The sequence below is a fragment of the Oryzias latipes genome, chromosome 15, assembly GCF_002234675.1.
Source record: "Oryzias latipes chromosome 15, ASM223467v1".
Taxonomy (NCBI): domain Eukaryota; kingdom Metazoa; phylum Chordata; class Actinopteri; order Beloniformes; family Adrianichthyidae; genus Oryzias; species Oryzias latipes.
The window spans coordinates 10269940-10294734 of NC_019873.2; the positions used below are offsets into that span (position 1 = coordinate 10269940).

The 24795-nt window shown below is 37.0% G+C and overlaps 1 protein-coding gene and 8 non-coding genes across 9 annotated transcripts; all 9 read right to left on the reverse strand.

Moving 5' to 3' along the window:
* Positions 1 to 338: 338 nt before the first annotated feature.
* LOC101160017 (protein ZNF365) lies at positions 339 to 7868 on the reverse strand. The gene is made up of 6 exons (XM_011484152.3): positions 7577 to 7868; positions 5099 to 5731; positions 4711 to 5020; positions 4470 to 4641; positions 3113 to 3147; positions 339 to 2592 (listed from the first exon to the last, which is right to left on the reverse strand). Exons 2-6 carry the CDS (start codon positions 5721 to 5723, stop codon positions 2367 to 2369), a joined length of 1368 nt encoding a protein of 455 aa, XP_011482454.1. The 5' UTR covers positions 5724 to 5731; positions 7577 to 7868; the 3' UTR covers positions 339 to 2366.
* A 3370-nt stretch (positions 7869 to 11238) lies between these two features.
* trnat-agu lies at positions 11239 to 11312 on the reverse strand. Its single transcript has one exon. It is a non-coding gene; the product is annotated as a tRNA-Thr (tRNA).
* A 1002-nt stretch (positions 11313 to 12314) lies between these two features.
* On the reverse strand, positions 12315 to 12388 carry trnat-cgu. The gene has a single exon. It is a non-coding gene; the product is annotated as a tRNA-Thr (tRNA).
* Positions 12389 to 13025: 637 nt separating this feature from the next.
* Positions 13026 to 13099, reverse strand: trnat-cgu. The gene has a single exon. It is a non-coding gene; the product is annotated as a tRNA-Thr (tRNA).
* Positions 13100 to 13380: 281 nt separating this feature from the next.
* Positions 13381 to 13454, reverse strand: trnat-cgu. The gene has a single exon. It is a non-coding gene; the product is annotated as a tRNA-Thr (tRNA).
* Positions 13455 to 14101: 647 nt separating this feature from the next.
* trnat-cgu lies at positions 14102 to 14175 on the reverse strand. Its single transcript has one exon. It is a non-coding gene; the product is annotated as a tRNA-Thr (tRNA).
* Positions 14176 to 14812: 637 nt separating this feature from the next.
* Positions 14813 to 14886, reverse strand: trnat-cgu. Its single transcript has one exon. It is a non-coding gene; the product is annotated as a tRNA-Thr (tRNA).
* A 281-nt stretch (positions 14887 to 15167) lies between these two features.
* trnat-cgu lies at positions 15168 to 15241 on the reverse strand. The gene has a single exon. It is a non-coding gene; the product is annotated as a tRNA-Thr (tRNA).
* Positions 15242 to 15888: 647 nt separating this feature from the next.
* Positions 15889 to 15962, reverse strand: trnat-agu. The gene has a single exon. It is a non-coding gene; the product is annotated as a tRNA-Thr (tRNA).
* Positions 15963 to 24795: the final 8833 nt, after the last annotated feature.

The window sequence follows — 24795 nt, forward strand, 5'->3', positions numbered from 1 at the left end:
TAAATGCTCCAGTTTTACTGTGGAAGGAGCTTCAGCAGCTCTCCAGGAGTTTTTCCCTCATCCAGCTGCAGATTCAGTTTGGTTTTTACATCAAAAGAGCTAAAGGTTTGCAGAAGGTTCAGATCTGACAAAAACCTTAAAACTTTTTCTAAGTCTTTTTTTAACTTCCTGATTTCTGTGTAGTGAGAAGTAGCAAAGACGACAGTTTGTGTGAATCATAAAATGAAAAAATGTGAACCTAAAACTCCTCTGACTCACTTTCATGGATACAAACTGAGCACTGGCCCTTTTGTCTGAAAAATGTCTCAATGAACGAAGAAGCTAATGGTTTCTTGAGCTTTCTTTTTTATAAATCACATCTGTTGGTTTTACAACACCCCAAGGTTTTAGTTGAAGAATTCCCACTGCGGCAGGAAGCCAAGATGGCGCGTGGACAACTGTCAAAACCTTGATAGCGAGTCTCACAGACGACACGTAAACACAGAGCAAAGGTACGCCGCACGCGGTCTGCTACGCCTGCAGCGGCGATGTACGAGCTGTCTTCTGCTTTGTACATTCATGAAGCTACAGGTCGGTTTCTGGGACGATGAATCTAAAGTGTCTCCTTCTGGACATCATTAAAGAAACTTTCTTTCAGGAGAAAAGGGTTCCTGACGTAAAGCAAGTCAACCAAAATCCTCCGAACTGGCAGAGAAAGTGGGAACTTCTGAGGTTCCACAGACACAAAGTGCATTTTGCTCTTTTGAAAAATTATAGAATTTGGCAAAAAGGTGAAGCTTTTTGAACATTCATTGTTGCTGCTTTTGTGTCACAAGGAGGACAATGTTTGTAAAACTACATCAGGACTCAAATTGGTGTTTCCTCCCATCAGAATCCAGAAGTTCCCTGACAGAAACACCTTTGTTTTTGACTCAAACAAATGATGTGACAGTCGCTTCAGTACGGACTATTGACTGTATGGGAGAGCTGGACCGATTGACCCGTCCCACCTGGCGTTCCAAACAGGAAGTACCTGCTGGTTCCAAGAAGCCAAAATTCCACAGGCTTCTACAGAAAAATAAACAGCTGTTACTCAGTCATTCCATTTGTCAGAACAACCATTCTTGCTTCAATACCTTTTCTTTTTTTTTTTTTTAAACCATGCTTTCCTGTAGTGCAAGTTTTTCAAGTCATAAGCTGACCGATCAGATCATTCAAAAGTAGGTAGTTTCACATTGAACGTTCAAAATGTTAGAAAGATTCTCCCGAGCTTGCTTTCAAGTTCTAGGGGCGTGGCCTTCCAACAAGCTCACTCCTGATTGGTGAGAGTGGTTGCAGTAGAAATGTCCACTCAGTCCGACTTGGACCGCTCACTGCCTACTGACGTCATCCGAGTCCAGCATTGCAAAAAATGGTGATCGAAATGACTATTTTGTCGGAGCCAGAAGTCTTCGGGTGACTTTGCACTCAGTCCAGTTCTCATGTACCGTCAATAGTTTAGACTGCAGGACGAAGAAAGGAGGATGAGGATGCAGCAAGTCAGAGATGCTGCAGAACAGCAGTACTTGACTGCATTTCCCCCAAACAAAAATCTGTTCTTCCTTAATCCAGAAGTGAGGACTTCCTCCTGGTCCTGCTGTCCCAGAACTTGTCTGTGCTTTTAGGCTTATAAGCTCGAACAGAACCCAAAACGTCTCTCACTCAGAGTTTCTCCACTTTTGCTCCCTCAAACTGATTATAGTCTCAGTTGTTGTGTAGTTTTGTGGTCACAGCTTTAACATCTACCCGAGGGCCGGTCTTTAAAACTCTACAGAAATTGACATGGAGAACAATCATGGATGAGAAGAACCCGATTGATTTTTTTATCCTTTTGCTCGGTTTTTCCTTCATCTTCACCGTGCTAAACCTGGTTGTCTCCTCCTCTTCCTCCTCCATGTCCTCTCTCTTTCCAGGCAGCAGCTTCTACCTTCTGTAGGCGTCAGTGCTGCATTCCAGCAGAGGTTTGATGTAAATGAGGAAACCGGGCCCTAAACCCCCATCCTGGTTTCTAGAGACAAGGACTAAACCAGGTTCCTGCAGGTAACTGACACAGAAAATGAGCGGGTCATGCTCTAAACTGGATGTGAGAAATGAGTGGAGATGTTTAAACACTGAAGCACGTCTGATTTTTGTGCTGATGAAGATGCTCCACCCTAAAAAGTGTTAAGAGTTTAAATCTCTCCTGCAGCTTTTTCTCTCTACAATCACATCATAAATAATGGGATTCAGCTTCATTCTGGTTCTAAATGTAAATGTCCAGATTAGCAGCAGAATTGCTGTTAATAATCTGGGATTCTCCACAGTTTCCTCGGGTTAACTCGCTGCTGCCCCGCCCACCCCCTTCAGTCCTAGGCCTCGTACCCGGTGGAGCGGCGCCGCTGGTGGTTCCAGATGTCGTTCCTGTGTTCGGGCCGGCAGAAAAGCCTGGACGACTGGGCCAGGCGCTCCCGGTGCTCCCGCTCTCGGTCCCGCTCCCCGGACACTTTAGAAGGTGGGGGGCGGCCCCCAAACTGGGTGAAAGACTGCGTTCTTCTGTCAGAGAACCCTGATGAGAACAGCTGGCCTCCCGCTGACCTGCAGGGGAGGAACACGCCGGAAGGAGACAACGTCAGAGCAGTAGATTTTTTCAGCCCAAACATTATCAGCGCCTTCAGTGGTCATCCGAGGAACTACAACTTCTGCTGAAACATCTGGTTTCTTTTAAAATTGCGCTCTATGATCTGCTGTAACTAGCCATTTACTCAACTACCATAATTCTAGCAGTTCTGATGCTGACAAAAGCTGCTTTGTGCCAATATGTAAACACCTGACGGTAGTTTGGCTGAGTCAGAATCAGGAATTTATATTGTTTGTGTAAACACTTTACTACTGTAGTGTTACTTATCAGCACAAAGCTGCTTTTCTACCCTTCAGAATGATGTTAATTGTGTATTTTGTTGAGGATTTCTGGTCAAGTCAAGCGAAGAACTTTTGGGGGGTACGCCTGTACGAAACCCTTCAGAGAGGGTTGGGGGGGTTTGAACTTTCGGTGGGTGACACTTCTTTATATTTAGACTTTAGAAACATGTGGTTTGATCATAGAAGAGCTTCTCACCTGCTCTTAGTGATTCTTTGAGCAAAGTTCTCAGGCTGAAAAACACAGAGCAGAGGAAAAAACAGGACTTTAACTTCAGTGCTCACAACAATCCCATCATGCTTCTTCTGGACTTAAAAGAGGTTAGAAATGTTCACATAATCTTCCAGATACAGACTTTTTTCGGTCATTAGTTTGAAAAGTCTAAAAACCTGAGAATATTGAGAACGAAAACAGACAGTCAACACTAAATTCCTCTATACCAGGGCTGCTCATTTCTGGTCCTCGAGATCTACCACCCTGCCCATTTTCCAGCTGTGTTCATTCAGTTAAATTGTGAAAACATCTGATGGAGCTCATCAGCAGCTGGCAGGGCTTGGAGATCTGGAAAACAGGCAGGTTGGTCGACCTTGAAGACCAGGAATGTGCAGCCCTGCTCTAAACCCACTGGTGACCAGGGATTAGATGTAAGATCTTAAGCCCGAGCCCGAGTCAGAATCATTACGTTCGGGTCGGGCCGGGCTTCTCTCTCGCTGACTTTTTTAATAAATATATGTTTATAAAAATGTATACTAAAACAATGTGTTGATACTAAACCAAGGAATACTTGTTATAAATAATTTGGTTAAAACAGAGAAGGCGCTGTAAGGTAATTGCTATATAACTACTAACAGGAAGCGCAGACGCAGTATTTCTCCGCATAATTAAGCGAGTGTGCATCAAGATCTGTTTCAGTCTCTTTGTCTGGCCTCTTATTCTGTGTTCCAGCGGTATTTCGTTGTGCAAATGCATTTATCATGATCATAAAAATATGTAGATTATTTTAACCTTAAGAATTCTTGGGTTATTTTTCTGCCAAAAATTCTATGGGATAAATTTAAATTTCGGGTTTGCTTCGAGCTCAGCCCTGCAAATCAAGTTAATTGGTCGGGCTCGGGCTGGGTTGGGCTTTAATGCCTAGGTCGGGTCGGCCTGGATTTTTTTTGGCCCGATCTTACCTCTACCAGGGATCTAACAAGTCTCTAAATACTCTGATATTAGGGATCTGTTCCAGAAAAAACGAGTATGAATATTTGAGATGTCAGAGAACGCTGATTTGCAATCTTTAAAATGCAAAAATAAAGATGGATTTTAAGTTCGCATTTTGTGGTGTGGCTGCTGATCTGTGCGGATCAGCAGCCACACCACAAAATGCGAGCGTCAGTGTACAATTACGGGAAAGAGGGCTTGAATTGGACCCGAGAAGCTTTTGATACCCAGCTGTTGCAAAAAACATGTTGGGTTGATGAAAGATAAACGGAAACTGTGCAAGGAGGTCAGATACAACAAGAAATGACTGACTGTAGTTAAAAGACAGACCCCGGTAATCTGCGGATACCTGCTGGTGGTTGCACTGAGGCGGGCTGCCGTTAACCTGGTAATACTCCACCAGTCGCTCAGTTAAGGCGATGCGGGTCAGCAGGTTCTCTATGAACTCTTGGATCCGAACTTTGCCGCTGGTTTCCTGTCGGACCGCAGCGTCGAGGAACCTCTGGATGGTCGACACCTCCCTGAAAAGATGCATGCTGGGATGAGAACAGAAGCAGACAAGACGATGAATACCCCAGCGGCGTCCGCACCTCTCCCGCCGCTCCAGCTCGTTCTCTGAGGCGTTCAGCTGCTCCTTCAGCGCTGCAATCACCATGACCGCCACATCCACCTGCTGACTCAGTGACCTCTCCCTGTCTGCGACTTCCTGTCTCTCCTGTGCCAGGTGCTGCGAGTGAGCGCGTTCACACAGGAGCTCTGTGTCAGTCTGGGCCAGCTCAGTGCTGAGCCGGGCCAGCCGCCGCTGCATGGTGCTGTCGGCTGCTCGCAGCATGCTGGCCAGGCGCCGTCGTACGGCGGCCGAAGCCGCTGCTGCCTGCAGGCCGGAGAACGGGCTCTGCTCTGGAGGAGACAGCACACATCATTATGAGCTTTGTCCATGAGCTGCAGCTCCTGACGGTGGAACCATAGCAAACGTACCCATGAGCTCCAGGTCTGGGAGCAGTTCTGGTGGGGGGCTGAGGGGGGCGGGGAGCGGGAACGGCAGATGTTGCTGGTGGCTAATGTGGCGACATGACTCCAACCTTCTGGTGGACAATCTGAAGTTCTCATTTTTGCCTTTACTATCATCTTCATTATCGTCTTCTTCATCTTCTGTCCCTGCTTCCTCCTCTTCATCCTCCTCCTCCTGCGTCCCCACCCCGACGCTTTGGGTGCGCCTCCTTGCAGAGCTGTAGGAATGGAAGTACCCGCTGTCCCTGCTGTCGCTCAGGGAGCGGACGTGCGGAGCCCTCCCCGTGCTCTGCTGCCCCCTGCGGGTCGGGAGGCTCATTTCATGCCAGGGGATCGCCGCTGTCAGCGGGTCGGGAAGTTTTCCCGTGATGCTGAAGCTGCCGGAGGTCACATCTGGGGATCGGTATGAGTGGCGGTATTCCAGGTGGGCACGCAGCGAGGCCAGGCTGCAAAATCGCTCCTGCTCGCCGCAACGAGGGCAGCGGAACGGGAGTTTGCAGGAAGAGACTGCCTCTGGGACGGCGCTGCAGGCCTGGACGTTCTTCTCGAGGAGGAAAGAGCTAGCACTTCTGGAGCACAGCTTCTGCTGCATCACTAAATCTGAAAATAAGATTGACAGGAAGACAGTATGATACCAAAATTTTTAAATACTAAAGACTGCAGGTTTCACAGGGTGGAAAAGGTGCAAAGATCTCTACTATCTGGCATTTCTTCTTTTGTCTATGAACAGATGACATTTTTCAGTCACGTTTGTGTCCCATACATCGACTGTATGAGAGTACTGGAGTGAGGGAGTGAAACGTTTTCGCAATATAGACGCCGCCATGTTGAAGCCAGACGACGTCAGCAGTGATTGGTCCGAGCATGGTTATTTTTACAAATAGAATGACTCTTTATTTCTCATTAGCACTCTATGGGATTTTGGCTTTTTGCAGCATGCAGGCACTTCCTGTTTGGAATGCGACGGGGGAAGAGTCACTCAGTCCAGGTCTCATACAGTCAACGGTCACAATGCAGCACTAAAGCAGCTCTGAAGTACTTCTTCAATGATGATTTCAAAAATCCAAATACTGACAGAACCTCACTAAGTAATGATACAGTGTTTCCCCGCACATTTGTGTTTCACGTATTCACAGATTTTTTTTTCCAGTCATGTGACTCCTCTGGTTCATCACAAAAACTCAGTTCCACAGATTCCTGAATCGCTATAACCAAAGTTTTTGCCCTGCATGGAGAAATGACGCTAGCTGACTCAGAAGCAGCCGGAAAATATCCTGAACTCCTAGGAAGTTAATCACGGAGAATAATCATCATCTGGAACAGGAGCTTCATATGAATGAAACCGGCCTCTTCAGGAAGATGACCTCTACACTTAACTGATGAAGGAGGAAGCACAGGCTCCTGGTTTTAAGGCACAGAGAGACAGAGTGACACTCCTAATGTGCCTTATAAAGTACGCTACAGTACACTCTAGTGCTCTGAATCTGAATTAAAATAAATCTATGTTGAGCAGTATTCCAATGTTCTTGCTCCAATGTTTAACAAAGCATCAGAAATGATCGCTGATGGACAATCTTCGGCCGTGGGGGTGGTTCTCCGTATTCGCGGTTTCAGTGTTTTCACGGGTGTCTCTGGTCTTTAACCCCCGTGATTACGGAGGGAGTACTGTAAATTTATTAGAGGATTGGTCACAAATATTTCTTCAGAAGCTGGGTGAGACGTTCATGGAACTATAGTAAAAACAAAAACTCACGACAGTACAACAAAAATTCTGAATTCTCTTATTTTACATCTGCCCTCATCAATTAGTTCAAACTGCTCGTGTACTGCGGTTAATTATGGCTTCCTTTCTGCATGATGGAGCTTCAGCTTTCATAAGCAAACAGGAAACAACTCCCAGAATATTTCCGGTGTCATTCATTAAGGTCATTTCCACAATAACGGCATCTTTGAGCATCCAATTAAGCTCTTTGGCCCTGATCCTGACACACAGAGATTTCTCCAGTTTCCTTGAACCTTCAGATGCTGTTCTGTAAAGCCACCAGGTTGACAAAGATAACTTTATTTAAACATTTTGTCTTTGACAAAGATAACTTTATTTAATCATTTTATCTTTGACAAGATAACTTTAGTTATTCATTTTCTTTTAACATTTTTTTAAAATCTTCTAATGGACTGAGACATTAACTAAACGCCTAACTAAACTAAACACCTGAAAACAATTAGTTAGCTGTCTGCAGAATAAGGCATCTTGTTCAAGTCAAAAGGCGGCAAAATAGGGGGGAAAAAATTCTGCTGCTTTTCGAGGACAATTAGTCCAGCAATGGGCCTTTTAATTTTTGCACTGTACCTAAAAACTCACACGATGAATTAATATGCTAATATTTCATGAGAACAACAAGGCCACATTTGAAGATACGTTGTTCTTTGACTGCATTATCTCACCTCGTTAATAGCTGGAGTCTGTCGGTTCACGCTGCTGCTGCTCTGAAGGAGCGGCGAACGGCTGCGTCAGCCCGAACCGAGCCGCGCGGACATGTTCGGCGTGACGTCGCTCCTTTTCGGCTTCGAACAGTAACGGGTCAAACGGAGGCTTTCGCAGCGCGAGGACGCAACCGGACCGACCAGAGAGCTTCCACACCGCGACCACGACAAACCGAGACGCCCGAGTGACCGTCACTGAGTAAGACGTCTGCCCCTATGATGTCATCCATTCTGGAGACCATTGTTGCCAGATAGAGGAACGGGTTTTCAGCCCTAAAATCATCTTAAAACCGCCAGACCCCACAAAAAAACACCCAAAGAGTCAACCAATAAATAAGTATTATTTATTTACTTTACTTTTTGATTGAAATTCTAACTTTGAGACATTCGTATTATTATTATTACATCTACCATTTTTACAGTCTGAGCAAGACAAACAGTAACTGGCAACCACCCATAAACAAAGCTCACGTGCGCCCCCTTTTTCTCTTCTTCAAACATTAAGAACACTAAAACAAAAAATAAAACAACAGGGCGAAAACTATGGTGTCAATGTATTGCGGATTAAAACCGTTTAAAACCACGAATTAAAAACTCCAAATCCGCGAATCAAAATGCATACATTGAGAACCAAAACCAGCGATTTGCAACCAAAAGATATAACCAAAGGACAATCATATTTCTCAGCTGCCAATTTGTTTTCTCATCATTCTGAATTTGTCATTTTGAGTCATGTTTAATTTCTTGATTTGTTGTCCATTAATGTCATATGTTAGTATTTTTCTACCAGGAGACTTTAGTTATCTGACTTCAGCATGGACAGTTAGACCGGTCCATATGCAACATTTTTCTTTAGAGGTACTGCTGGGATTTGGACCCAGGATCCCAGTGTACTAGAAAGGTGCTTTAGCCAACTAAGCCACAGCGCCTGATAACAATTAACTAAATGGTTTTTCATAAACTCTAAATACATTGAATGGTTTCAATGATTTTTTTTCGTTACATACTGATTTTAAGGGAACTTTGCCTGTTTTCTAACGTTCTTTAGTTTGTTCTAGATGTATTTGAAAATAATTAGTAATAGTATTTACAATATCACCATTAAAAACAGCAATTGGTAAAGTCTGTCAATATGGAATATTTCTGCTTAAGCCTGAAAATGTATTTCAAGGAGAAGCTCTTTAACAAGGCACTCGTATTTTCCCTACCAGGATAACTTTGTTTTCAGACTTCAATATGGACCAACATGCTGGCGCATATGTGATACATTTCCTAAGAGGCACTGTTGGGATTTGGACCCTGGATCTCCTGTTTACTAGACAGGCGCTTTAACCAACTAAGCCACAGCGCCTGATAATTTTTGTGGTTATTGGTTTTTCACAATTGTTGAATACATCAAATGATTTTTCATTTTTTCTTTGGTATACGTTCATTTTAAGGTAAATCTGCCTGTTTTCTAATGTTTTTTGGAATGTCTTATTAATATTTTTGAAAAAATTAAAGTAAGCAAAAAAGAAAAAAAATAAGAAATAATCAATGATTTTCCATTATTGGAATTTCCTCTAACAGAATAATGTTCTTATCAGACTTCAATATTGACTGATATGCTGGTACATATGTGATACTTTTTTTAAGAGGCAATGCTGGGATTTGGACCGAGGATCTCGTATTTACGAGGCAGGCGCTTTAACCAACTAAGCCACAGCGCCTGAAAACACTTAATAAAATGGTTTTTCACAATCGTTGAATACATAAAATGATTTTACATTTTTTTCTTTGGTATACGTTCATTTTAAGGTAAATTTGCCTGTGTTCTAATGTTTTTTGGAATGTCATTAATCTTTTTGAAAAAATTTAAAGTAAGCAAAAAAGAAAAAAAATAATAAGAAATAGTCAATGATTTTCCAATATTGGAATTTTCTCTACCAGAATAATGTTCTTATGAGACTTCAATATTGACTAATATACTGGTGCATATGTGATACTTTTCTCAAGAGGCACTGCTGGGATTTGGACGCAGGATCTCCTGTTTACTAGACAGGTGCTTTAACCAAGTAAGCCACAGCACCTGATAATTATGATGCAAATGGTTTTTCACAATCGTTGAATACATCAAATGATTTTACATTTTTTTCTTTAGTATACGTTCATTTTAAAACAAATCTACCTTTTTTTTCTCTAATGTTTTTCGGAATGTCAAATATTTTTGAAAAATTAAAGTAAGCAAAAAAGAAAAAAAATAATCAATGATTTTCCAGTATTGGAATGTTCTCTACCAGGATAATGTTCTTATCAGTCTTTGATATGGACCAACATGCTGATACATATGTTATACTTTCCTTAAGAGGCACTGCTGGGATTTGGACCAAGGATCTCCTGTTTACTAGACAGGCGCTTTAACCAACTAAGCCACAGCGCCTGACAACAATAAATTAAATGGTTTTTCACAATCGTTGAATACATCAAATGATTTTAATTTTTTTTCTTTGGTATACGTTCATTTTAAGGTAAATCTGCCTGTTTTCTAATGTTTTTTGGAATGTCTTATTAATCTTTTTGAAAAAATTAAAGTAAGCAAAAAAAATAAATAAATAAGAAATAATCAATGATTTTCCATTATTGGAATTTTCTCTACCAGGATAATGTTCTTATGAGACTTCAATATTGACTGATATGCTGGTATTTATGTGATACTTTTTTTAAAAGGCACTGCTGGGATTTGGACGCAGGATCTCCTGTTTACTAGACAGGCGCTTAAACCAACTAAGCTACAGCGCCTGATAATTATGATGTAATTGGATTTTCACAATCGTTGAATACATCAAATGATTTTAAAATTATTTATTTTGTATACGTTCATTTTAAGACAAATCTGCCCTTTTTTTCTAATGTTTTTTGGAATGTCATAAATATTTTTGAAAAATTAAAGTAAGCAAAAAAGAAAAAAAAAATCAATGATTTTCCAGTATTGGAATGTTAATGTTTATATTGGTAGAAGGATGTTGGAGATGGAGCTGCCTGGCAGGAGGGCAAGAGGACGGCCAAAGAGGAGATACATGGATGTCTTAACAGAGGACATGAAGTTGGCTAACGTTAGGGTAGAAGATGTCCATGATAGAGTGAGGTGGAAAAGGATGATTCGCTGTGGCGACCCCTGATGGGAAAAGCCGAAAGAGAAAGAAGGAATGTTTTCTACCAGGATGATGTTCTTATCAGTCTTTGATATGGACCAACATGCTGATCCATATGTGATACTTTCCTTAAGAGGCACTGGTGGGATTTGGACCAAGGATCTCCTGTTTACTAGACAGGTGCTTTAACCAACTAAGCCACAGCGCCTCATTATTATGATGTAAATGGTTTTTCACAATCGTTGAATACATCAAATGATTTTAAAAAAATTTCTTTGGTATACGTTCATTTTAAGACAAATCTGCCTGTTTTCTAATGTTTTTTGGAATGTCTTGTTAATCTTTTTGAAAAAATTAAAGTAAGCAAAAAAGAAAAAAAACAAGAATAAGTCATTGATTTTCCATTATTGGAATTTTCTCTACAAGGATAATCTTCTTATCAGACTTCAATATGGACCAACATACTGGGGCATATGTGATACTTTTCTTAAGAGGCACTGCTGGGATTTGGACCCAGGATCTCCTGTTTACTAGACAGGCGCTTTAACCAACTAAGCCACAGCGCCTGACAACAATAAAATTAAATTGTTTTTCACAATCGTTGAATACATCAAATGATTTTACATTTTTTTCTTTAGTATACGTTCATCTTAAAACAAATCTACCCTTTTTTTCTCTAATGTTTTTCGGAATGTCAAATATTTTTGAAAAATTAAAGTAAGCAAAAAAGAAAAAAAATAATCAGTGATTTTCCAGTATTGGAATGTTCTCTACCAGGATAATGTTTTTATCAGTCTTTGATATGGACCAACATGCTGATACATATGTTATACTTTCCTTAAGAGGCACTGCTGGGATTTGGACCAAAGATCTCATGTTTCTAGACAGGCGCTTTAACCAACTAAGCCACAGCGCCTGACAACATTAAATTAAATTGTTTTTCACAATCGTTGAATACATCAAATGATTTTAAATTTTTTTCTTTGGTATATGTTCATTTTAAGGTTAATGTGCCTGTTTTCTAATGTTTTTTGGAATGTCTTATTAATCTTTTTGAAAAAATTAAAGTTAACAAAAAAGAAAAAGAAAACAATAAGAAATAGTCAATGATTTTCCATTATTGGAATTTTCTCTACCAGAATAATGTTCTTATCAGACTTCAATTTTGACCGATATGCTGGTATGCATGTGATACTTTTTTTAAGAGGCACTGCTGGGATTTGGATCGAAGATCTCCTTTTTACGAGACAGGCGTTTTAACCAGCCAAGCCACAGCGCCTGATAATTATGATGTAATTGGTTTTTCACAATCGCTGAATACATCAAATGATTTTAAATTTTTTTCTTTGGTATACGTTCATTTTAATGCAAATTTGCCTGTTTTCTAATGTTTTTTGGAATGTCTTATTAATCTTTTTGAAAAAATTAAAGTAAGCAAAGAAGAAAAAAAAAATAATAAGAAATAATCAATGATTTTCCATTATTGGAATTTTCTCTACCAGGATGATGTTCTCACTATACTTTAATAATGACTGATACGCTGGTATATATGTGATACTTTTTTTAAGAGGCACTGCTGGGATTTGGACCCAGGATCTCTTGTTTACGAGACAGGCGCTTTCACCAACTAAGCCACAGCGCTTGATAATCATGATGTAAATGGTTTTTTACAATCATTGAATACATCAAATTATTTTACATTTTTTTCTTTGGTATACGTTCATTTTAAGGCAAATCTGCCCTTTTCTAATGTTTTTTGGAATGTTATAAATATTTTTGAAAAATCAAAGTAAGCAAAAAAGAAAAAAATAATAAGAAATAATCAATGATTTTCAAGTATTGGAATGTTCTCTACCAGGATGATGTTCTTATCAGTCTTTGATATGGACCAACATGCTGATACATATGTGATACTTTCCTTAAGAGGCACTGCTGGGATTTGGACCAAGGATCTCCTGTTTACTAGACAGGCGCTTTAACCAACTAAGCCACAGCGCCTGACAACAATAAATTAAATGGTTTTTCACAATCGTTGAATACATCAAATGATTTTAAAAAATTCTGTGGTATACGTTCATTTTAAGGCAAATTTGCCTGTTTTTTATTGTTTTTTGGAATGTCTTATTAATCTTTTTGAAAAAATTAAAGTACGCAAAAAAAAAAGAAGAAAAAAAAAAGAAATAATTTTCCATTATTTGAATTTTCTCTACCAGGATGATGTTTTTATCAGACTTTGATATGGACCAACATACTGGTGTATATGTGATACTTTTCGTAAGAGGCACTGCTGGGATTTGGACCGAGGATCTCCTGTTTACGAGACAGGCGCTTTAACCAACTAAGCCACAGCGCCTGCTATTTATGGTGTAAATGGTTTTTCACAATCGTTGAATACATCAAATGATTTTAAATTTTTTATCTTTGGTATGCGTTCATTTTAAGGCAAATCTGCCTGTTTTCTAATGTTTTTTGGAATGTCTTATTAATATTTTTGAAAAAATTAAAGTAAGCAAAAAATAAAAATAAAATAATCAATGATTTTCCATTATTGGAATTTTTCTCTACCAGGATGATGTTTTTATCAGACTTTGATATGGACCAACATACTGGTGTATATGTGATACTTTTCGTAAGAGGCACTGCTCGGATTTGGACCGACGATCTCCTGTTTACGAGACAGGCGCTTTAACCAACTAAGCCACAGTGCCTGCTAATTATGATGTAAATGGTTTTTCACAATCATTGAATACATCAAATGATTTTACATTTTTTTACATTGGTATACGTTCATTTTAAGGCAAATTTGTCTGTTTTCTAATGTTTTTTGGAATGTCTTATTAATCTTTTAGAAACAAATAAAGTAAGTAAAAAAGAAAAAACATAATAAGAAAAAATCAAGGATTTTCCATTATTGGAATTTCCTCTACCAGAATAATGTTCTTATCAGACTTCAATATTGTCTGATATGCTGGTACATATGTGATACTTTTCTTAAGAGGCACTGCTGGGATTTGGACCCAGGATCTCCTGTTTACTAGACAGGCGCTTTAACCAACTAAGCCACAGAGCCTGCTCATTATGATGTAAGTGGTTTTTCACAATCGTTGAATACATGAAATGATTTTAAGTTTTTTTCTTTGGTATACGTTCATTTTAAGGTAAATCTGCGTGTTTTCTAATGTTTTTTGGAATGTCTTATTAATCTTTTTTTGAAAAAATTAAAGTAAGCAAAAAAATAAAAAATAAGAAATAATCAATGATTTTCCATTATTGGAATTTTCTCTACCAGGATGATGTTCTCACTATACTTTAATATTGACTGATACGCTGGTATATATGTGATACTTTTTTTAAGAGGCACTGCTGGGATTTGGACCCAGGATCTCTTGTTTACGAGACAGGCGCTTTCACCAACTAAGCCACAGCGCTTGATAATCATGATGTAAATGGTTTTTTACAATCATTGAATACATCAAATTATTTTACATTTTTTTCTTTGGTATACGTTCATTTTAAGGCAAATCTGCCCTTTTCTAATGTTTTTTGGAATGTTATAAATATTTTTGAAAAATCAAAGTAAGCAAAAAAGAAAAAAATAATAAGAAATAATCAATGATTTTCAAGTATTGGAATGTTCTCTACAAGGATGATGTTCTTATCAGTCTTTGATATGGACCAACATGCTGATACATATGTGATACTTTCCTTAAGAGGCACTGCTGGGATTTGGACCAAGGATCTCCTGTTTACTAGACAGGCGCTTTAACCAACTAAGCCACAGCGCCTGACAACAATAAATTAAATGGTTTTTCACAATCGTTGAATACATCAAATGATTTTAAAAAATTCTGTGGTATACGTTCATTTTAAGGCAAATTTGCCTGTTTTTTATTGTTTTTTGGAATGTCTTATTAATCTTTTTGAAAAAATTAAAGTACGCAAAAAAAAAAGAAGAAAAAAAAAAGAAATAATTTTCCATTATTTGAATTTTCTCTACCAGGATGATGTTTTTATCAGACTTTGATATGGACCAACATACTGGTGTATATGTGATACTTTTCGTAAGAGGCACTGCTGGGATTTGGACCGAGGATCTCCTGTTTACGAGACAGGCGCTTTAACCAACTAAGCCACAGCGCCTGCTATTTATGGTGTAAATGGTTTTTCACAATCGTTGAATACATCAAATGATTTTAAATTTTTTATCTTTGGTATGCGTTCATTTTAAGGCAAATCTGCCTGTTTTCTAATGTTTTTTGGAATGTCTTATTAATATTTTTGAAAAAATTAAAGTAAGCAAAAAATAAAAATAAAATAATCAATGATTTTCCATTATTGGAATTTTTCTCTACCAGGATGATGTTTTTATCAGACTTTGATATGGACCAACATACTGGTGTATATGTGATACTTTTCGTAAGAGGCACTGCTCGGATTTGGACCGACGATCTCCTGTTTACGAGACAGGCGCTTTAACCAACTAAGCCACAGTGCCTGCTAATTATGATGTAAATGGTTTTTCACAATCATTGAATACATCAAATGATTTTACATTTTTTTACATTGGTATACGTTCATTTTAAGGCAAATTTGTCTGTTTTCTAATGTTTTTTGGAATGTCTTATTAATCTTTTAGAAACAAATAAAGTAAGTAAAAAAGAAAAAACATAATAAGAAAAAATCAAGGATTTTCCATTATTGGAATTTCCTCTACCAGAATAATGTTCTTATCAGACTTCAATATTGTCTGATATGCTGGTACATATGTGATACTTTTCTTAAGAGGCACTGCTGGGATTTGGACCCAGGATCTCCTGTTTACTAGACAGGCGCTTTAACCAACTAAGCCACAGAGCCTGCTCATTATGATGTAAGTGGTTTTTCACAATCGTTGAATACATGAAATGATTTTAAGTTTTTTTCTTTGGTATACGTTCATTTTAAGGTAAATCTGCGTGTTTTCTAATGTTTTTTGGAATGTCTTATTAATCTTTTTTTGAAAAAATTAAAGTAAGCAAAAAAATAAAAAATAAGAAATAATCATTGATGTTCCAATATTGGAATTTTCTATACCAGGATAATGTTCTTATCAGACTTCAATATTGACTGATGTGCTGGTATTTATGTGATACTTTTTTTAAGAGGCACTGCTGGGATTTGGACCCAGGATCTCCTGTTTACTAGACAGGCGCTTTAACCAACTAAGCCACAGCGCCTGCTAATTATGATGTAAATGGTTTTTCACAATCGTTGAATACATCAAATGATTTTACATTTTTTTCTTTGGTATACGTTCATTTTAAGGCAAATCTGTCTGTTTTCTAATGTTTTTTGTAATGTCTTATAAATCTTTTTTTAAAAATTAAAGTAAGCAAAAAAAATAAAAAATAAGAAATAATCATTGATTTTCCAATATTGGAATTTCTATACCAGGATAATGTTCTTATCAGACTTCAATATTGACTGATGTGCTGGTATTTATGTGATACTATTTTTAAGAGGCACTGCTGGGATTTGGACCCAGGATCTCCTGTTTACTAGACAGGCGCTTTAACCATCTAAGCCACAGCGCCTGCTAATTATGATGTAAATGGTTTTTCACAATCGTTGAATACATCAAATGATTTTACATTTTTTTTCTTTGGTATAGGTTCATTTTAAGGTAAATCTGCCTGTTTTCTAATGTTTTTTGGAATGTCTTATTAATCTTTTAGAAAAAAATAAAGTAAACAAAAAAAAAAAAAAAAGAAAGAAATAATGAATGATTTTCCATTATTGGAATTTTCTCTACCAGGAGAATGTTTTTATCAGACTTTGATATGGACCAACATACTGGTGCATATGTGATACTATTCTTAAGAGGCACTGCTGGGATTTGGATCCAGGATCTCCTGTTTACTAGACAGGCGCTTTAACCAACTAAGCCACAGTGCCTGACAACAATAAAATTAAATTGTTTTTCACAATCGTTGAATACATCAAATGATATTACATTTTTTTCTTTAGTATACGTTCATTTTAAAACAAATCTACCCTTATTTTCTCTAATGTTTTTCGGAATGTCAAATATTTTTGAAAAATTAAAGTAAGCAAAAAAGAAAAAAAATAATCAATGATTTTCCAGTATTGGAATGTTCTCTACCAGGATAATGTTTTTATCAGTCTTTGATATGGACCAACATGCTGATACATATGTTATACTTTCCTTAAGAGGCACTGCTGGGATTTGGACCAAGGATCTCATGTTTACTAGACAGGCGCTTTAACCAACTAAGCCACAGCGCCTGACAACAATAAATTAAATTGTTTTTCACAATCGTTGAATACATCAAATGATTTTAAATTTTTTTCTTTGGTATATGTTCATTTTAAGGTTAATGTGCCTGTTTTTTAATGTTTTTTGGAATGTCTTATTAATCTTTTTGAAAAAATTAAAGTTAACAAAAAAGAAAAAGAAAACAATAAGAAATAGTCAATGATTTTCCATTATTGGAATTTTCTCTACCAGAATAATGTTCTTATCAGACTTCAATTTTGACCGATATGCTGGTATGCATGTGATACTTTTTTTAAGAGGCACTGCTGGGATTTGGATCGAAGATCTCCTTTTTACGAGACAGGCGTTTTAACCAGCCAAGCCACAGCGCCTGATAATTATGATGTAATTGGTTTTTCACAATCGCTGAATACATCAAATGATTTTAATTTTTTTTCTTTGGTATACGTTCATTTTAATGCAAATTTGCCTGTTTTCTAATGTTTTTTGGAATGTCTTATTAATCTTTTTGAAAAAATTAAAGTAAGCAAAGAAGAAAAAAAAAATAATAAGAAATAATCAATGATTTTCCATTATTGGAATTTTCTCTACCAGGATGATGTTCTCACTATACTTTAATATTGACTGATACGCTGGTATATATGTGATACTTTTTTTAAGAGGCACTGCTGGGATTTGGACCCAGGATCTCCTGTTTACTATACAGGCGCTTTAACCAACTAAGCCACAGAGCCTGCTCATTATGATGTAAATGGTTTTTCACAATCGTTGAATACATGAAATGATTTTAAGTTTTTTCTTTGGTATAGGTTCATTTTAAGGTAAATCTGCGTGTTTTCTAATGTTTTTTGGAATGTCTCATTAATCTTTTTGAAGAAATTAAAGTAAGCAAAAAAAAAGAAAAAAAAATGAAAGAATTTTCCATTATTTGAATTTTCTCTACCAGGATGATGTTTTTATCAGACTTTGATATGGACCAACATACTGGTGCATATGTGATACTTTTCGTGAGAGGCACTGCTGGGATTTGGACCAAGGATCTCCTGTTTACTAGACAGGAGCTTTAACCATCTAAGCCACAGCACCTGCTAATTATGATGTAAATGGTCTTTCACAATCATTAAACAGATCAAATGATTTTAAGTTTTTTTTCTTTGGTATACGTTCATTTTAAGGTAAATCTGCCTGTTTTCTAATGTTTTTTGGAATGTCTTATTAATCTTTTTTTAAAAATGAAAGAAAGCAAAAAAGAAAAAACATAATAAGAAATAATCAAGGATTTTCCATTATTGGAATTTCCTCTACCAGAATAATGTTCTTATCAGACTTCAATATTGTCCGATATGCTGGTACATATGTGATACTTTTCTTAAGAGGCACTGCTGGGATTTGGACCCAGGATCTCCTGTTTACTAGACAGGCGCTTTAACCAACTAAGCCACAGAGCCTGATCATTATGATGTAAATGGTTTTTCACAATCGTTGAATACATGAAATGATTTTAAGTTTTTTTCTTTGGTATAGGTTCATTTTAAGGTAAATTTGCCTGTTTTCTAATGTTTTTTGGAATGTCTTATTAATATTTTTGAAAAAATTAAAGTAAGCAAAAAATAAAAATAAAAGAATCAATGATTTTCCATTATTGGAATTTTTCTCTACCAGGATGATGTTTTTATCAGACTTTGATATGGACCAACATACTGGTGCATATGTGATACTTTTCTTAAAAGGCACTGCTGGGACTTGGACCTAGGATCTCCTGTTTACTAGACAGGCGCTTTAACCAACTAAGCCACAGCGCCTGCTAATTATGATGTAAATGGTTTTTCACAATCGTTGAATACATCAAATGATTTTACATTTTTTTCTTTGGTATACGTTCATTTTAAGGCAAATCTGTCTGTTTTCTAATGTTTTTTGTAATGTCTTATTAATCTTTTTTTAAAAATGAAAGAAAGCAAAAAATAAATAAAAAAAATAATTAGAAATAATCAATGATTTTCCATTATTGGAATTTTTCACTACCAGCATGATGTTTTTATCAGACTTTGATATGGACCAACATACTGGTGCATATGTGATACTTTTCTTAAGAGGCACTGCTGGGATTTGGACCCAGGATCTCCTGTTTACTAGACAGGCGCTTTAACCAACTAAGCTACAAAGCCTGCTAATTATGGTGTAAAGGGTTTTTCACAATCGTTGAATACAAATGATTTTAAGTTTTTTTCTTTGGTATGGGTTCATTTTAAGGTATTTCTGCCTGTTTTCTAATGTTTTTTGGAATGTCTAATTAATCTTTTTGAAAAAATTAAAGTAAGCAAAAATTAAATAAAAAAAATAATTAGAAATAATCAATGATTTTCCATTATTGGAATTTTCTCTACCAGGATGATGTTTTTATCAGACTTTGATATGGACCAACATACTGGTGCATATGTGATACTTTTTTTTAAGAGGCTCTGCTGGGATTTGGACCCAGGATCTCCTGTTTACTAGACAGGCGCTTTAACCAACTAAGCCACAGCGCCTGTTAATTATGATGTAAATGGTTTTTCACAATCGTTGAATACATCAAATGATTTTAAGTTTTTTTCTTTGGTATACGTTCATTTTAAGGTAAATCTGGCTGTTTTCTAATATTTTTTTGGAATGTCTTATTAATCTTTTAGACAAAAATAAAGTAAGCAAAAAAAAAAAAAAAAAAAGAAATAATGAATGATTTTCCATTATTGGAATTTTCTCTACCAGGATAATGTTCTTATCAGACTTCAATATTGACTGATGTGCTGGTATATATGTGATACTTTTCTTAAGAGGCACTGCTGGGATTTGGACCCAGGATCTCCTGTTTACTAGACAGAAGCTTTAACCAACTAAGCCACAGCGCCTGCTAATTATGATGTAAATGGTTTTTCACAATCGTTGAATACATCAAATGATTTTAAATTTTTTATCTTTGGTATACGTTCATTTTAAGGCAAATCTGCCTGTTTTCTAATGTTTTTTGGAATGTCTTATTAATATTTTTGAAAAAATTAAAGTAAGCAAAAAATAAAAATAAAAGAACCAATGATTTTCCATTATTGGAATTTCCTCTACCAGAATAATGTTCTTATCAGACTTCAATATTGTCTGATATGCTGGTACATATGTGATACTTTTCTTAAGAGGCACTGCTGGGATTTGGATCCAGGATCTCCTGTTTACTAGACAGGCGCTTTAACCAACTAAGCCACAGAGCCTGCTCATTATGTTGTAAATGGTTTTTCACAATCGTTGAATACATGAAATGATTTTAAGTTTTTTTCTTTGGTATAGGTTCATTTTAAGGTAAATCTGCGTGTTTTCTAATGTTTTTTGGAATGTCTTATTATTCTTTTTTTGAAAAAATTAAAGTAAGCAAAAAAAATAAAAAATAAGAAATAATCATTGATTTTCCAATATTGGAATTTTCTTTACCAGGATAATGTTCTTATCAGACTTCAATATTGACTGATGTGCTGGTATTTATGTGATACTTTTTTTAAGAGGCACTGCTGGGATTTGGACCCAGGATCTCCTGTTTACTAGACAGGCGCTTTAACCATCTAAGCCACAGCGCCTGCTAATTATGATGTAAATGGTTTTTCACAATCGTTGAATACATCAAATGATTTTAAATTTTTTTTCTTTGCTATAGGTTCATTTTAAGGTAAATCTGCGTGTTTTCTAATGTTTTTTGGAATGTCTTATTAATCTTTTTTTGAAAAAATTAAAGTAAGCAAAAAAAAATAAAAAATAAGAAAATAAGAAATAATCATTGATTTTCCAATATTGGAATTTTCTATACCAGGATAATGTTCTTATCAGACTTCAATATTGAGTGATGTGCTGGTATTTATGTGATACTTTTTTTAAGAGGCACTGCTGGGATTTGGACCCAGGATCTCCTGTTTACTAGACAGGCGCTTTAACCATCTAAGCCACAGCGCCTGCTAATTATGATGTAAATGGTTTTTCACAATCGTTGAATACATCAAATGATTTTAAATTTTTTTTCTTTGGTATAGGTTCATTTTAAGGTAAATCTGCCTGTTTTCTAATGTTTTTTGGAATGTCTTATTAATATTTTTGAAAAAATTAAAATAAGCAAAAAATAAAAATAAAAGAATCAATTATTTTCCATTATTGGAATTTTTCTCTACCAGGATGATGTTTTTATCAGACTTTGATATGGACCAACATACTGGCGCATATGTGATACTTTTCTTAAGAGGCACTGCTGGGATTTGGACCCAGGATCTCCTGTTTACTAGACAGGCGCTTTAACCATCTAAGCCTCAGCGCCTGCTAATTATGATGTAAATGGTTTTTCACAATCGTTGAATACATCAAATGATTTTAAATTTTTTTTCTTTGGTATAGGTTCATTTTAAGGTAAATCTGTCTGTTTTCTAATGTTTTTTGGAATGTCTTATTAATATTTTTGAAAAAATTAAAGTAAGCAAAAAATAAAAATAAAAGAATCAATGATTTTCCATTATTGGAATTTTTCTCTACCAGGATGATGTTTTTATCAGACTTTGATATGGACCAACATACTGGCGCATATGTGATACTTTTCTTAAGAGGCACTGTTTGGATTTGGACCCAGGATCTCCTGTTTACTAGACAGGCGCTTTAACCAACTAAGCCACAGCGCCTGCTAATTATGATGTAAATGGTTTTTCACAATCGTTGAATACATGAAATGATTTTAAGTTTTTTTCTTTGGTATAGGTTCATTTTAAGGTAAATCTGCGTGTTTTCTAATGTTTTTGGGAATGTCTTATTAATCTTTTTGAAAAAATTAAAGTAAGCAAAAAATAAATAAAAAAATAATTAGAAATAATCAATGATATTCCATTATTGGAATTTTTCACTACCAGCATGATGTTTTTATCAGACTTTGATATGGACCAACATACTGGTGTATATGTGATACTATTCTTAAGAGGCACTGCTGGGATTTGGATCCAGGATCTCCTGTTTACTAGACAGGCGCTTTAACCAACTAAGCCACAGTGCCTGCTAATTATGATGTAAATGGTTTTTCACAATCGTTGAATACATCAAATGATTTTACATTTTTTTCTTTGGTATACGTTCATTTTAAGGCAAATCTGTCTGTTTTCTAATGTTTTTTGTAATGTGTTATTAATCTTTTTTTAAAAATGAAAGAAAGCAAAAAAGAAAAAACATAATAAGAAATTAAAGCCGCAAGCGGCGTTGTATGGCCCGCAGACGCAACCCACCTCCCACGCCCAACTCTACGCACCACCGCTGCCCTCGCCGCCCACAAAGCCGGCAAATTAAAAGCTAGTCAAGGCTGGATTTGCTAATTATGCTAAAAATGCTAACTATGCTAATGTGGCTAAAAGTGCTAGCATAGCGATCATCATCATCAACTAACTCAGAAAAACACATTACCTAAAATGCTAATTATGCTAATTATGCTAGCTATGCTAATGTGGCTAAAAGTGCTAGCATAGCGATCAGCATCATCAGCTGACTCAGAAAAACACATTACCTAAAATGCTAATTATGCTAACTATGCTAGCTACGCTAATGTGGCTAAAAGTGCTAGCATAGCGATCAGCATCATCAACTGACTCAGAAAAACACATTACCTAAAATGCTAATTATGCTAACTATGCTAGTTATGCTAACATAGCTAAAAGTGCTAGCATAGCGATCAGCATCATCAACTGACTCAGAAAAACACATTCCTCCATTGGTGAGAGCTATATGTCATAAGTTGATAAAAAACTAACTTTTTCCAAAATGGCGGCTTTTCTGTTGATTTTATCTCCATAGTAACCATTTTATGTTTTGGTCCCCCCGGGAGGACCAACAGATTGACGTCAGTTTCGGACAAATCGGTAAAAGTAATTTTTTTGTTGTCCTTAGCAACAGGGGTTTATGTGAACCACGCCCACATTCATTATATGTCCATATCCAGTGTTTTTCAATGTATTCAGTTTCAGGCATTAATGCATGCATTCAATTTTCATTGTATTGTATTGAAATGCATGGGAGTTATAACACTGCGCCACTTTGCTGGCTTGCCACGCGCATGCCGTTCAAAATCTACAACTTCTAATTCCAACATTTTTTCCACAGTAGCTTGCCATTGATGCCCAAAAGGTTTCGAGACAATCGATGAAAATTCCAACGACAAGTTTACGTTTGAATCCGGTGGTAAAGGTGTTTTTTATAGAAAATTCAAGATGGCCGCCTTTTCCCGAGGTCAAAAGTCGACGAAACTCCAGAAGTGATGGTAGACTAACGCTAGGGACATGCGCGTCAAATTTCGTGAAAATCGCTCGAAAAAAAGTTCATTTTTCCATATTGTGTAAAATCGCGAAAAACTCTAAATGGCAGATTTTGGCACAAAATGGCCGCCAAACCGTAGGTCGTGTCGCCATCACGTAATGATTTCAAAACTTTATTTGGATATACCCGACAAAGTTATCTGGGTTTCGTTAGCCGATTCTTAAAAATAAAATCCGATTTTTTTTTTTTTGCCGAGTCAGCACTTTTTTTTGCGATCGTTTTTTGTTTACCACGGCCACATTCCTTTATCGATTTTGTCGTATGTGATATCGTTTTGTTCAGTGTGGGCCAGGGAATCGCATATTTCAGTTTCAGGCTATTCCGATAAAATATGTGCGAGCTAGCTAAAACGGCGACGGTTGCGAATTCGCCACGCGGACGGGTTTCAAATTCTACAACTTCTAATTCCAACATTTTGTCCACAATTGATTGCCATTGATGCCCGAGAAGTTTGAAAAAGATCGAAAAAAATCCCTAGGACGAGTTTTCGTTTGTATCCGTTACTAAAGGTGCTTTTTTATGAAAATTCAAGATGGCCACCCCTTGCCAAGGTCAAAGGTCAACAAAACTTCTTTGGCAGTTGTAGAATCGTGCTAGTGGCATGTGTGTGCAATTTCGTGAAAATCGCTCAAACAAAAGTATCGTTTTCCCATATTGTCAAAAAACACAAAAATCGCCATTTCTCTGTGTTTGCCACAAAATGGCCGCCAAGCCGTAGGTCGTGTGGCCATCCCATAATGATTTCATAACTTCTTTGGGATATCTCCAACACACGTGTTTTGGTTTCGTAACTGTATTTCGAAATATTTTTTTTTGGCCCCATAAGCGATTTTCGGCCCATTCATTTTTTTTACGGGAACGCTCGCCGTGATGTCATCATCGTGGGGGGGGTGATGTTGTCTTTGCCGAAAATTCATTTTCAATTTATCCCAGATGTGTGCCAATTTTGGTGAGTTTTCGGGTATGTGGCGGGGGTCAAATTTGAGCTCAAAGACGCCGTTAGAAACAATAATAATAATTAAAGCCGCAAGCGGCGTTGTATGGCCCGCAGACGCAACCCGCCTTCCACGCCCAACTCTACGCACCACCGTCCTCACCGCCCATGAAAATAAAGGCTAGTCAAAATTGTATTCGGTAATTATGCTAACTATGCTAGCTATGCTAATGTGGCTAAAAGTACTAGCATAGCGATCAGCATCATCAACTGACTCAGAAAAACACATTACCTAAAATGCTAATTATGCTAACTATGCTAGCTATGCTAATGTGGCTAAAAGTGCTAGCATAGCGATCAGCATCATCAACTGACTCAGAAAAACACATTACCAAAAATGCTAATTATGCTAACTATGCTAGCTATGCTAATGTGGCTAAAGTGCTAGCATAGCGATCAGCATCATCAACTGACTCAGAAA